The 14,419-nt window shown below is 29.6% G+C and overlaps 2 protein-coding genes across 3 annotated transcripts in view; one reads left to right on the forward strand and one right to left on the reverse strand.

Annotated features, from left to right (window-relative positions):
• LOC123298430 (cyclin-dependent kinase 14) overlaps positions 1 to 8,423 on the reverse strand; it is a 420,696-nt gene extending 412,273 nt beyond the window's left edge. For both annotated transcript variants that reach the window (XM_044880428.1, XM_044880427.1), the window contains exon 1: positions 8,206 to 8,423. In XM_044880428.1, the coding sequence (XP_044736363.1) occupies positions 8,206 to 8,281 (76 nt within the window). In that variant the 5' untranslated portion in view covers positions 8,282 to 8,423. The remainder of the gene's footprint in view (positions 1 to 8,205) is intronic.
• Positions 8,424 to 8,626: 203 nt separating this feature from the next.
• Positions 8,627 to 12,772, forward strand: LOC123297940 (adenosine 3'-phospho 5'-phosphosulfate transporter 2). The gene is made up of 5 exons (XM_044879778.1): positions 8,627 to 9,036; positions 9,101 to 9,327; positions 9,396 to 9,622; positions 11,551 to 11,732; positions 12,604 to 12,772. The coding sequence occupies exons 1-5, from the start codon at positions 8,750 to 8,752 to the stop codon at positions 12,770 to 12,772; spliced, it is 1,092 nt and encodes a 363-aa protein (XP_044735713.1). The 5' UTR covers positions 8,627 to 8,749.
• Positions 12,773 to 14,419: the final 1,647 nt, after the last annotated feature.

Consider the following 14,419-nt stretch of genomic DNA (forward strand, 5'->3'; position numbering starts at 1 on the left):
ATAATGTACCAGTAAATTTCGGACATCGAAAAAGCTTCATTGAAAATTTTATTAAAAATGTAAAGAAGTTTGAGATCTAACAATAGCGGTTAAAATAATTATGAGACTAGGTGAGTGAAATATGTGTGAGACATTGGATTTCAAAAGAAATTCGGTTTATTGAAAGTACCTAGTCTCGTTTTTGAATGTCTTTCCGAAGCTTTAACTAAAAACAAACGATCTTAATAATTCTAGGACATCATATAGACTGGAATATGAAGCATACCATGCACAACTGATATGATAATTCGTCATAGTCAGAAAGTCGTTCACTATATATTTATAATATATGTTTCAGTTCACTAGGATTTGACATTTATTTGCTTCACTAAAAGATTATATGAAGAGTCAACTATCGTTTCTCTCGTAACATGAAATATTTGTTCATAACAAGATATCAACCCACACAAGACACATAAACACAATAATTCAAAAGTTTGGACAACAATTATGAAGTACAGATTTTTTTTGTTTCCACTTCCTTGTACAAAATAAAAGTAATGTAGTTGCGACAAAAATTGATGTTGTTTGCTCAACGGAAATATGCATTTTGAGCAACCCTGTATTTATTATGTTATTAACTCAAAACCATTAGTTGTTTTCCATCAGAACTTTTAACGCCGAATAATGAAAATTTGTACTATCTTGAATAACTCAAAAACAATTAGCTGCAGGGTGTTGAATTTTGGAGTGTTTTAGCTGTCTGTCCGTAAGCACGATAACTCAAAAACGCAAAGAGATATCAAGCTGAAATTTTTATAACGTGTTAAGGACGTTAAACGTAAGGTCGAGTTCGTAAACGAGCAACAAAGGTCAATTGGGTCCTGGGTCTGTAGGAGATAAAACAAAAGTTTAAAAGTAAAAAATATTCCTTATAAAAAAAAAACTTTTGTTTGAAAATTTTTTCGTATACAACACTGTTTACCCGTGAGGGCGCAAATTATATAGTATGTATTATATGTTAATATCAGTGCATGTGTGGCTATGTAAGAGTGGCTATCTTTGCATGATTACATGACGTAGAAAACAAATGATTACATAATCACCACTATCTATACATGGTATTTCAACAATTAACTCAGTCAACTGTTTGTTTTCACTTGTTTTTATTTTTATTTTGTGTGTGTATTTTATGCTATATCATCGCTGATTATGAAACGATTTTAATATTCTTTTGTATTGGATAGGCTGACTGTGTTTATATAGTGGATTCTTTAAAATTAGAACAAAAAATTTCCCAAAAATGGGTGGAAATTCAAACAGTTAGGAATTGATATTTGTGAAAAATTATCAGTGAAATTTTTTCGAATTTTATACCCATGATTTTAAAATACAATAGAATCTCCAAAAGTTAAAAACCAAGGGAAGTGTTACCCAAATTATTCGTTTAGGTTATAGAGGCTTTCTATTTTTTTAAATTTATTAATTTATAGAGGCTAGGGTTTTACGTTATCGAGGTTTAAGTTAACGTGATTCTACAGTATATAGAAAACAAAAGGTGCATAATATAAGTGGAAGAGTTCTTAAACTTTTTAACGGCAGTGTATTCATGAACAATATAATTTGATGCAGCAGCAATAGCCTCCATCACCAGAGTCAGCTAGTATGATTTATGCTTGATTTCCTCTTTATTGTGCATAATTAATATATGCTTCATCAATTTGAACTCACTTTTAATGTCTCATACTATTAAATGCCTTTACAATTTCTTTTTTGTCTTTTTTAATTGACCATTTATTGGCCAATTAATTCTTCGGTGATAGTAAATTATATTATTTAATGAATTCTACAATAAAAAAAAAATTTAATATGGAATTGTAAAATAATCTTTTTTAATGTAAAAAATTTACGCTCAGGCGTATTAGCCGTAACACAAATTTGTATTAAACAATTTTCTATAACTTTATTTTATAATAATTTGAATCTGATTAAAACGAAAACACTGGCTATAGGTCAGAAGGTGGGTTGAATGCGGAGATCCAATGTGATATCATATATGTGGTTTACCACTTTTTGATTACACCTTCTCAAGGGATATATCATGCACTACACCAGTCAATTAAATTAAGTTTCGTTGTAAAGACATCCCACGTACGGAATTGTTTAAGGTTTAACCAACTAAGGCACTCGCTAAAATCCGTTTCAAATTATGATTCTCGAGACATCAGCTTCACAGGGCTCAAATTAAAAAAACATTTAACCGAAAAACGTCGTATTTTGAAACAGGCAGACAAGATGCTCAAACATATTCCAACGTTCTATTCCCGTAGAATAGCACAGGATGAATTCTTAGAAAACTTTGATTTATGTTACTGTTTATAGCAAAAGTATATTAATTCTTCAAGAAAATTAATTTACAAAATTGATTTCCCAAATATATATCACAACTAATCAAAATCAATTAATAGTATAAAACAAAATCGCTTCAATCCGGCTGTCTGTCCCAACTAATTATGTATGCTAAGATCTTTAAAACTACGCAATGGATTTAGATGCGGTTTTTTCTAATAAATAGAGTAAGAATTCAAGAGAAAGGTATTTATGTATAATACATGCATAATATAGTAGATTAAGGGGTTGAAATAGGGGTTCAAAGAGATGTTCTTCAAAAACTTAAAAAGTTGTGAATCGATTAAGCTCAAATATATTGTCCTTAAGATTCGAGCCAATCAATCTCATTGAACGTTGGATGAAATTTGTAGCTTATAATTTATTTTAAGGGTGGCAAAAAATTTGTAACTTATAATTTTTTGAGGATGATGGTCGAAAAATATCTTAATCCATCATCTGTCTATTAACATTGCTAGAAAATCTAATTAATGCTACTTGATTAGCACATGTATTACTGGCCTTACAATGAAGCTAACAAAGAAATCAAAACGTCACACGTTTCTATTACCATAATAATATTAGTGTAAATGCATATTCGAACAAATTCAATATAATATTAAATGTTTTGCATATTGTTATTGTTATTGCAATGTTATTTTAAAGTCATTGTAGTTTTGTGCTATAATTATATAGGTGTATAGAAAAGAGCATATGGATGCACTTAATCCCGGGTTACAAATAATCACTATAGCAGAATAAAAATGTATTTGTTCAAGCCAAAAATCTAGGAAAAGTTAATGAGTGAGGTATTATTTTTTTAAGGCTTTTATGTTCAGCACTGCGTAGACCGGCAGAATTTGTAAGAGTACAGTATTCATACATAAATGTACTGTACTGTATTCATTTATGGTAAAAATTGTCTTATCATCATGTAAACCACTTTAGCCTTGTACCAAGCGGGGAAAGTAAATCAGTTCCCTTTTCTTCCCAAAGACAGTTAAGGTTTTATACCAGCTTACTATTGTGAATTAAAACGTTCTATATTACGGACTTTCTGTAGCAAAATTTACATTCCGTTTAAAGATCTGATCTTTAAACCAAAATGGTAAAGGAAGATGAAAGCTTTATTAAGCCCAAGGGTGAACTTGTCTAGATCGATAGATCTGGGAACGAGGGAAAAATGGGTTGTAGAATTTACTTTAAAAATCGAGATCTAAGGTGACCTGTTCAACTGTCAAGTAACTGCGGTGTGCCAAGTACAAGCTATGATCATTAAGGTATATGTATGAGAGTGAATTGTTGACCTTAGTCGTATTATCCTTAAAGATAGCAGAAAAGTTCCGATCTTTTCTCAATAACTTATTGAATAATGCCAATGTAAATTTTCGAAAACTCATTCCAGCTATTACAAGGCAATAGCTAGGCGGCAAACAAGCTGATCGCTTAAGCCTTCCAGTTCACAAGTAATATTGACTCACTTGGTGAGCCATTTTTTGACAACCCCTTCCCAATTTGAAGTACGTTGACGTTAAAGCATTTTAGCTTTAACTAAGAGTAACTATCAGCTTTCAATGAATTGAACTTCAGCCTTAGCATAAAAATAAGGATTCACGTTTCCAAAGACAGTAAAAATTTCAAATGAGTGTAATACGCCCATATGTTCTAGTAACCCAATCATCTTAGTCAAAATAAGTGGTCAACATCGGAATCTAACGGAATAAGATGAATTTTTTTACAAACCTTTATTTTGATAGTACAAATGTCGTTTCACAAGTCACACCTCGGAATCTAACGGAATAAGCTGAATTTTTGTACAAACCTTTATTTTGATAGTACAAATGTTGTCTCACAAGTCACACCTCGGAATCTAACGGAATAAGCTGAATTTTTGTACAAACCTTTATTTTGATAGTACAAATGTTGTCTCACAAGTCACAATTAGTCATGCGTTCGCGTCCTTAGATATTCAAAGTCAAAGGTATCGAAAATCAGTTTTTTGTGAATATTTCGTTTATTTTGCCTTCAATCGTATTAACATTTATTATAAAAGTTGTAGAAGATAAAATTTTCTACAAATTGTGTCTTTAGAAAAGTTTACCTACTGCAACTTTTATAATAAATGTTAAAACAAAAAAGCAAAATAAGTGAAATATTCACGAAAACTGATTTTGAGACCTTTGGCTTTGAATATTTAAGGACGCGAACTCATGATCAATTGTGACTTTTGAGACAACATTTGTAGTATCAAAATAAAGGTTTGTATAAAAATTCAGCTTATTACGTTAGAATCCGAGGTGAAATCCTAAGATGATTGGATTATAGGCTAGAACATTATATTAGTCTAACAATATAAGAGAAATAATATCTCACATCACGTATCATAATAACCAACAGATAATTTAAATAATCTAAATACAGACAGTTTTATATATTTTAGATGTGATATATAATGCTTAGAATTGATAAACATTTAAAGATAAACTATAATATTATGTATTGTTTACATAACCATATAAAATGAATTTTTTATTATTTCAAATAATATTTTTGTACGTTATGAATATCATAATATGACATACGTATTTCAAAGGTTATTGTTAGTTTTGTAACAAATAGATGGTAATAGATCTTTCGTAAACCGACATGCATTGCTAAAATGTAAGCAGATACTTATCATCATTTCCATGCAACCACCATGTCCCACGGCGATGCTTGCCAGGGTACAGCTAGTATATTATCCCTATATATTATAAATGTGAAAGTAGGAATGTTTATTTGTTTGTTTGTTTGTTTGTTACGCTTTCACGCAAAAACTAGCGAATGGATTTGAATGAAACTGTACAACAATAAAGCTCATACATCATAATAACACATGAGCTATATTATAAAAATATATATTTTTTTTAAATAATTAAAAAAATTAAATTTATTCTGACATTTTATTTTACTTTAAACCATAAAAAGATTTCTGTAAAAATTTATAATAGTATGTCAAACAATTCATAGCCTTCTTTTGTGATATACAAAATGAATTATGACTATTTTACACTTAAAAAAATAGAAAAATGTGCGCATATTTCAGCTGAGTAAAGCAATCCCTGATGGTTGAAATTTCATATATGAATCAATGCTATTTAACGATAGGTACAATATGGACTAGGTGTACCAAGATTTATCCAGGAAGAAATATTTTTTTATAATTACAAATATTTTGCACTTTCATGGAAATTCATTTGTAAGAGACCATTTTATCACAAATTTTATCTATTTTCAAGAAAATTTGGTGTGACAGCTCTTATCGTGGTAGAAAGGCCTATCACACCGATTTTTAATATATAAAGCCAATAAAATTTTATCCTTATCTCGATGTGACTGCTCAAAACTGGATCAAAATATCTGTCCCACCAGTAAAAAAAAAAAAATTCTGCCAGGATAAACCCGGATACACATAGTCCATATTCTACCTATCGTTAAATAGTATTGATTCATATGCGAAACTTCAAAATCCGTCTAAGTGCAGTTGTACTCTTACGGGCTCCAGGGCTAAATCATTTTAGTTCTGAGAAAAACTGTCATGTACCAAAAGTATTTTAATATATAAGTAAGTAATAAAAAATCAAATAAAGATATAATGCGTGTGTCATTTTTAAGATATTTTCTTTAATAGTTTTCCATAGATCATAAAAGAGAGATTATTGGAAATAACTTGTAATTAACTAGAAATACGTGACCTAATTTCGTTTCTAATCTTACGTACATTACTATTAAAGAAAGCTTTTATATACAGTGTGTAACAGATTAGAAAATCGTTATAAAACAATAAAACTGATATCTCATTACAACATCTCATTCAAATTAGGTTAGAACACTTCATCGTCAGTCGGGGAGTTCTCTGAGGTTCGAAAAAATTGTGACAGTAAGTCTGGGGTCGTTGTAAACGTATTATGATGGCAGAAACTCAAAAATTTAAACAAAAAATTTTACTTCATAAAAAAATTTCCACGACATAATACTCTGCTTGCCCTGAAACTCATAATCCCCTTCTTCTAGACAATAAATTGGCCTTCAGTCTGATTTCGGTTTGCGGCGCCAAAACTATTAGATACACCCTATACGAAAATTTATTTAAAGTAAAACTAATAGGCGATTGTTGTACAGGAGGCGGTAATTGTGTTAACAAAACATATTGATAGTAAATTATACCTAATTTGCATACTTGTTGCGGCTATCCACAAGACTTTGTATCAAGTTAACCTATGTAGACGATGAACTAGTAAGCTAGTCACATGTTCAATATTGTAGAGCCTACGTAACATAATATATCTTTTCACGCAACATAACAAGACACGTTTACTATGAAAAATATAGGTTTTTAAAAATAGCAGCAGCAAGGTCGCTATAAAATCTATAGTGGAAATTAATTGGCTGAAAATTTCTGAAAAAATAATTCTTAGCATGCTCAGCAAAAGTACCAATAACGAGCTTAAAGTTACAAATTAAACAGTTTTTGAGATATTTTAGGTCATAGATTTCTCTCTCCGTATGAAATGAATTCGAATTTCGTGATAGAATACTTTTATAGTATTCGTTGCTTGAAAAATTGTATTCAGCACCGCCTCGCGGAAATTTTCATAGTTTCAAATTCTATTAATTACCTAATTAAGGTAAATATTCTTTATTTAAACAATATGTTATATGTTTAAATATTAGTGCATTATTTAAATAGGATTCGTAAGGATCTTCCCAATATTTAAGTACATATATATATATTTATATATTGTAATTTTTTAACTAATTTGTTCTATATGTTATCCACGTGAAAAACTCGGAAATGTTTCCTAATTCTAGTAGACACTTGAATAATTACTTGTCAGCCGCTTACGTGGTTGAAGCATGAAAATGAATCACTTTCTAAAAATAGAGCCAGCGCTTTCTAGTCTTTACTCTACGATAATGTCCTACGGAGCCTTCAATGGCTTCGTATTAAAATAATATGATTTTTTTTACATTTCGAAGAAGTTTATTTAACTTGAAATTAATTTTCCAATTAAGATTATACATTTCAAATAGATTACTTAGAACTTGGTACTTGAAGTAGCGAGTTTATATCAAATAATGACTCAATCATCGATAATAGACAAATTAAATACACCTTATCAATTTACTTCATAATTAGATTAAAAAATTTCAAGCACATGAAGCAATGATTTATTATGCTAAATAAACGAAGATTATTACGTTTAAGTTCATCAAATAACATTCACTGAATGTTTTGAAAAGACAAAATCTAAAGATGCTTGTTGAAATGCATTGGAACCAAAATACTTCAAAGAATGATTGTTATTATATAAAAAAAAAAAAAGTTAAATGCATGACATCTGTTTATCGTAATAAATGTAATAAAATTACTTGATAATTATTGCTAATTAGACAAATTAAAAGTCATTAATCAGGTACTAATGAATCATTACTTAAAAATTATTTATCAAGAACAAATATACCACTTGTTAATATTAGAACTACGTGTAACAACCAAGTTATTCAAAATCATAACAAATTGATCAAATGTAAACAATATTAGTCATTTTACAATTTGCTTGATTGAATCATTAAATTAATAAGACTTATTATTGTATTTTAAAAACTGACCCAAATTATTTATATACAAACTTTTTATAAACAAATCGGAATGTATGTCTCTTTAAGTACGTTTACACTGAGTTGATGTTAAACATATTTAAGTGTATTAACATTTAGTAAATAAACAAATTATAATGTTATAAATTAAAATTGACATAAGTTTTAATGTTTGAATACACATTGAACACTTCTTACCTTCTTTAACAGTTTTAGTTGTCGGTGCCGCCGGCGGAGCCCCACTTGTATGGCTTTTATCTATGTTGCAGTACATCCTTGAATCACTAATTACACAGAAACACTCACCGAATTAAAATAAACATTACGCGAAAATTACGCGTTTTTATGTTAAAATGTTTACAAGTCACTCAAACTCGCAGAGATAACGCGACAGCCATTGATACATTAGTACATTTTTACGACATCAGATAGCGCATCTGTCTAAATGCGGCCATGTTTTATTTTGAATACGTTCATTAATTTCCTAATGTCAATGGAAATCTCTTTTTCAGTAAAACTTAAAAATTAAAATATTCCAAGGAAAAACATTTCATTTGAATAGGACATCATTTAATAATAGATGTCAAAAAATGAATTTTTGTATAAGATTTCTGTTTTTGTATTTGGGTTGCATGATGTTCAGCGACTGAAGTGTACGCACCCCGTGACGATGGTTTTACACGTGTTATGGCAACGGAGCTGTCACATCACATATAGACAAATCGACATGTAAAATAAAGTTATGGAATCGAAAATAACGATATATGACTCTTCAATAAAGAGGCATAATTATGAGAAACCAGAAGTTAAAATCGTATTTTTAGACATCAGTCATTTAGGACAAACATCACAATTTATCTGCTGTTGTACGGCAGTTTTTGTTTGTTATTTAATATATGGGTATTTACAAGAATTAATATTTACTCTAGATGGGTTTAAACCCTATGGATGGTACCTTACTTTAGTTCAATTTGCATATTATACAATATTTGGTGTCACAGAGAAATATGCTAGAAACATTACAAGACAGTAAGCGTATCGCATTATCGGAAAACTTGATATCTTATTTTTGTACGTAAACTTATTTTTTTAGAATTCCATTTAAAACTTATCTTTTACTGGCCCTTTTAACTTTGGGCACGATGGGTTTGTCTAACTCTTCGTTAGGATATTTAAACTATCCAACTCAAGTCATATTTAAGTGTTGTAAATTAATACCGGTTCTAGTTGGTAGTATTATTATTCAAGGAAAACGTTATGGACCGCTTGATTTTACAGCCGCTATTTTAATGTGTATTGGTTTGACTTTGTTTACTTTAGGTAAAAGTTATTTTATTCGATATTTTTATAAGAAAATTACGGTATTACTTATGTTTCTACTTTTTCAGCTGATTCGCAAGTATCACCTAGTTTTAACACAACGGGCGTTATGATGATTTCATCAGCTTTGTTATGTGATGCAGTTATTGGGAATGTACAAGAGAAGGCTATGAAAGCTCATAAAGCTAGCAATACGGAGGTTGTGTTGTATTCATATTTTATTGGTTTTGTGTACTTATTTGTAACCATGACATTTACTGGAGATTTATTTCGTGGATATTATTTTTGTGCAAATGTAAGCTTCAATTGATTTCAGCTTGTTAATCATGGTGAATTATTTATGAAATTTTCTAAAGGTTTATAATGGTTCAAGTGACAAAAATCCCATTGGAAAATCAATGATATCTTTTTTAATTAACATATCACGTCAAACTATGGACATAATCGATCTTACCTATTTCGTTTAAATAAACGTAAACTTATCTCAAATACCCTTCGCCCATTTAACTTAAATTTCTATTTAATAAAACTACCATTATGCTAATAGTATTTAGAAACCGCCGTCGTAACAGGGGGGACTCTGATCTGGATGGCATTTATATCTATTGTGAGAACAATTTCAGCATACTGCGTAATTTTTCAAGATATAATGGTTTACTTCATAGAAATAATGTTCGGTCTTTTATGGCGGTTTTACACTAAATGGACAAAACACAAACTCGGTGTCGAATAAAATAAAACTTAAACTTTCCGCAAACTTTTTGAAAATTGATGTGTTTTGCGACAGTTGGAGTTTTGTTTTTCGTCTCCCTCTCGGAAGCCGTCCCATCAAAATGTTTCAGCGTGTCGTTAAATTAGAGTCGGTTTATTGGAAACGGTTGTGTTGTATTTTCTTTTTTCGTCTTGCTTTATATACACAACTCTGATTTTACTTCCTCGTGAAAACCAGTGGAAAAGAACTGAAAACAAAATTCGAAGAAAATGTAGTCCACTTGATGGAAACAAGAGTTTTGGGTTTGTTTCAATTTTGTTTTTCACGTTCTAGAAAACACGCACAACATAAACTCAACTCATTTAGTGGAAAACTGCCTTTAAAAAGTTGAAAATTCCTTTTTTTACTTAATTTGTGGTGTCTTCAGGGATCTTTTGAGGTTGAGATGCATTGTTAAACAAAACTCTAGGTCAAATTATCAAAATTTAAAAATTTTTTGGACAAAATGACATGCCCATGAAGTCATTAGTTTTGTACAGAGATAAATGACGAATAATTAAATTAAATTCGAATCGTTACATCTTGAAGTAAACATAAATAAAAACAAGTGAAAACAAACAATTGACTGAGTTATTTGTTGAAATACCATGTATAGGCAGTGTTGATAACTCACATTTCACATTCATTCATATCTGACATATTTAACTCATATTCTCATATAATGTGCAAGTGTTGATGCGCATTCGTTTGTTTTTTTGACGTCACGTAAATAACAAAAGATATTCACTTTGATATTCCTATATTAAATAAAATTTGCACCTAATTAACGCCCTCGTGGGTAAACAGTGATGTTTACAAAAAAATGTTTCAAACAAAAGTTTTATATTTTTTTATAAGCAACATTTTTTACATTTAAACTTTTGTTCTATCTCTAACGGTTTACAAGATGAGTACTACGGACCCATGACCCAATTGACCCATGTTGCTCATTTACGAACTTGACCTCACTTTTTACGTCCTCAGCACGCTGTAAAAATTTCAGCTTGATATCTCTTTTCGTTTTTGAGTAATCGTGTCCACAGACGGACGGACGGACGGACGGACGGACGGACAACCGGAAATGGATTAATTAGGTGATTTTATGAACACCTATACCAATTTTTTTTTTGTAGCATCAATATTTTTAGGCGTTACAAACTTGGGACTAAACTTATAATACTATGTATATTTCATATATACATGGTATAATTATTAGAGTAGACAACATATAAAAAGATTTAAAATGGCTATTTTTTTAAGAACGTAAAAAAAATAAGGATCGAGTTATTACTTGAAGGATATTTAATAATTGAAGTGGCGCTCAAATTTGTTTCCTATGTTCTTTTTTAAGGCTAAATATCGGGAGATAATGAACCTATGAATATTCCTTTTCACTTATTTTTCGCTTATACCACCAATATTTTATTAATAAATTTTTGTGAATAAAATTTGTATAATTTCTTTTATTTTAGCATCCAACTGAAACATACGGATATGCATTCTTATTTTCATTATCTGGATATTTAGGTATACAAATTGTTTTGACATTAGTACGAACATGTGGAGCTTTTGCCGCAGCAACAGTCACTACTTGTCGAAAAGCTGTTACAATTGTGATATCATTTATATTTTTTAGTAAACCCTTCACATTCATGTAAGTAAATTTATTAATTTAAGAAAACGAAAACGCAGGGCGGTTAAAATTTAAAAAAAAAAAAAAAAAAAAAACAAGTGAAAACAAATACAATGTATAGATAGTGTTTATTACTCTATCCCATAACACATATATACATGTCACACATACATAACTGATATTCCCATATAATACATACTATACAATTTGCGCCCTAACGGGTAAACAGTGATGATTACGAAAAAAATGTTTCAAACAAAAGTTGTTTTTTTTTATAAAGAAATTTTTTACATTTAAACTTTTGTTCTATCTCTATCTTTACAAGATGGGTCCTACGGACCTAAGATCCAATTGACCTATGTTGCTTATTTACGAACTCGACCTCAGTTTTTATGTCCTGAGTACGCTGTAAAAATTTCAGGTTGATATCTTTTTCTTTTTTGAGTTATCGAGTTGACAGACGGGCGGACGGACATCCGAAAATTGACTAATTAGAAGATTCTATGAATACCTGTACCAAAATTTTTTCGTAGCATCAATATTTTTAAGCGCTACAAACTTGGGACTAAACTTATTAACTATGTATATTTCATATATGCATGGTATAAAAAGTAACACATGATGTAAAAATTGATATTTTATCGTTCAAAACATTAAAAAAGTTAAGATACATAGCTAATCTAATTAACGACCGAAGTCAAACGTTGTTACTCTTTTCCTAACGTCCTAAACTCTCTTTTTTCACAATTTGTTTTCGCCATTTTTATGTCATTATCGTATTATTTTTTTAAATTTGGCGCCCTGCATGATAAATCCGGACCTGCAATTGTCTATGAATTTATTGATAGAAATTTCATTTGAAAATATAAATATATATATTTTTTATTTGCAGGTATTTATGGTCAGGTTTAGTTGTCGTTATAGGTATTTATTTAAATATAGTTAGTAAACGACATCCAATGTCATTCATTGATATTAAAGATATGTTTTATTCATGTATACGGTCTCGTAGACGGTATAAAGGAATCACAAACTATCAAAAAATGAATTTAGAAGTGTAGACAATAATTCTTATTTATAAATAGATATATAATCATTCCTTTTAAAAAAAATTGAGATTCTTTTTAAAAAAATATTAACTGTCTTAGTATTTATTATTAAAATTTCACTCTCGAATCGCTGGGGCTAAAAATATATATTAAATATTTACAAAATCAATGAAAATAGAACGTTTCATTTATAAAGAAAACTTTTAGCCCAAACCAATCGGTAATGTTGATTGTGAAATTGGCCATTTTTATTTGCTAGCAATATTGTTTACAATTAGTTAGATACATAATTTAGAAAGAAGCATTTATAAGACAGTTAATTTTAAAAATACCTTTTGTGATCTCAACTTTAGTTTTGTAAATGTTTTACACTCAGATAAAAGAGTACATGGACTGAGATAATAATAATTGTATATCCTATAATGCTATAACTAACAAGTGAAATTTACAAAATTATAAAACTCCCGGTAAATATGGTTTATTCCTTCTAGCTCTCTCCAACCTGATCCATTTTTCTTGAAACATAGCTAAAAACACTTCATTAAATTACCTTTCTAACAAAAAATTAAAATGGGTTCATCTGTTTAAAGGCTAAGGTGCTACAGGCAGACAGGCGCACACACAAAGCAATGAAACTTATAACTCCCCTCTTTTTGATCCAAGGGTTGAAAATTAAGCGCAACCGTATATAGATTTGTTTAGAGAACTGGAGAAATATTTTGAAATCTTTATAATGAAAGAAAACAATGGACACTATATGAAAATGTATAAAATGGGGCAGATTTTTACACTCATTGTATGTGGTATAAGGCCTGTCCGTTTTTTTTTTACATTCCAGTTTGAAAATTGGCCTAGTTAAAACTTTCTAAATGGTTCCAAACAAAAATACAAACTAAATAATTTTCTTTATTCTTTTTAAACATGTTTTGTATAATAATGCGTCAATTTGAACTATACACGGGTCTTAACAGCAAATTGGGAAACTGTAGAAAACAATGCCAGAATAACCGGTGTTTCTGCAAAATAAATAAATTGTAAGCAATATTACAAACAGGCTACCATATTGGTTTATTATATCAATACTTAACTCTCCGGGTCAGTTGCGTTTATGATGAGTTCTTATATATCAGCATTTTTGCTCAATGTTATCTGTAATAACCATTAATTTTGAATCAATCATTAGCCATTCAATTATCATTAGGGAGTACATTTTCTTACAATTCTATCCCAGTTTGGTTTCGAAGTTTATTAACCAGATCGCATGATCGCTTTGTTAGATGTGGCGTTCTTTTTCAAATGTATTCATGTATATTTTTCAAAAAAGGTTAAAAATAAGTAGGGCTAGAAGTTCATATATTCTTTTATCTAAAATTTAATTAATTTTTTTCCACCTTATGGACCAAAATTTTTACAAACGCAATCAAAACAAGAATTTAACTCTAATTCCTAATATTTATAAAAAATAATCAAATTTTATAATACCGTTTTTAGGATATTACAATCCATTAAAAGAATGGATTATAAATCTTTCAAGCTTTTCCCCATGACCAAAATTTCTCCTTTTGTTACTAAAAATCGTTATTATTTATTTATATTGAATACTCTAAATTTCATTGTCTATCGATATTCCAATTCCCCTTAACTCTACTAACGTTAATC

This window comes from Chrysoperla carnea, chromosome 4 (assembly GCF_905475395.1).
Source record: "Chrysoperla carnea chromosome 4, inChrCarn1.1, whole genome shotgun sequence".
In the NCBI taxonomy this organism is placed as follows: Eukaryota; Metazoa; Arthropoda; class Insecta; order Neuroptera; family Chrysopidae; genus Chrysoperla; species Chrysoperla carnea.

Bases quoted from the DNA above. Each gene is read 5' to 3' on its own strand.
- LOC123297940 (XM_044879778.1), top strand. From the start codon at position 8,750: ATGGAATCGAAAATAACGATATATGACTCTTCAATAAAGAGGCATAAT. The intron at 9,037-9,100 runs GTAAGCGTATCG...TTATTTTTTTAG, and splicing joins GCTAGAAACATTACAAGACA to AATTCCATTTAAAACTTATC. The intron at 9,328-9,395 runs GTAAAAGTTATT...CTACTTTTTCAG, and splicing joins TTTGACTTTGTTTACTTTAG to CTGATTCGCAAGTATCACCT.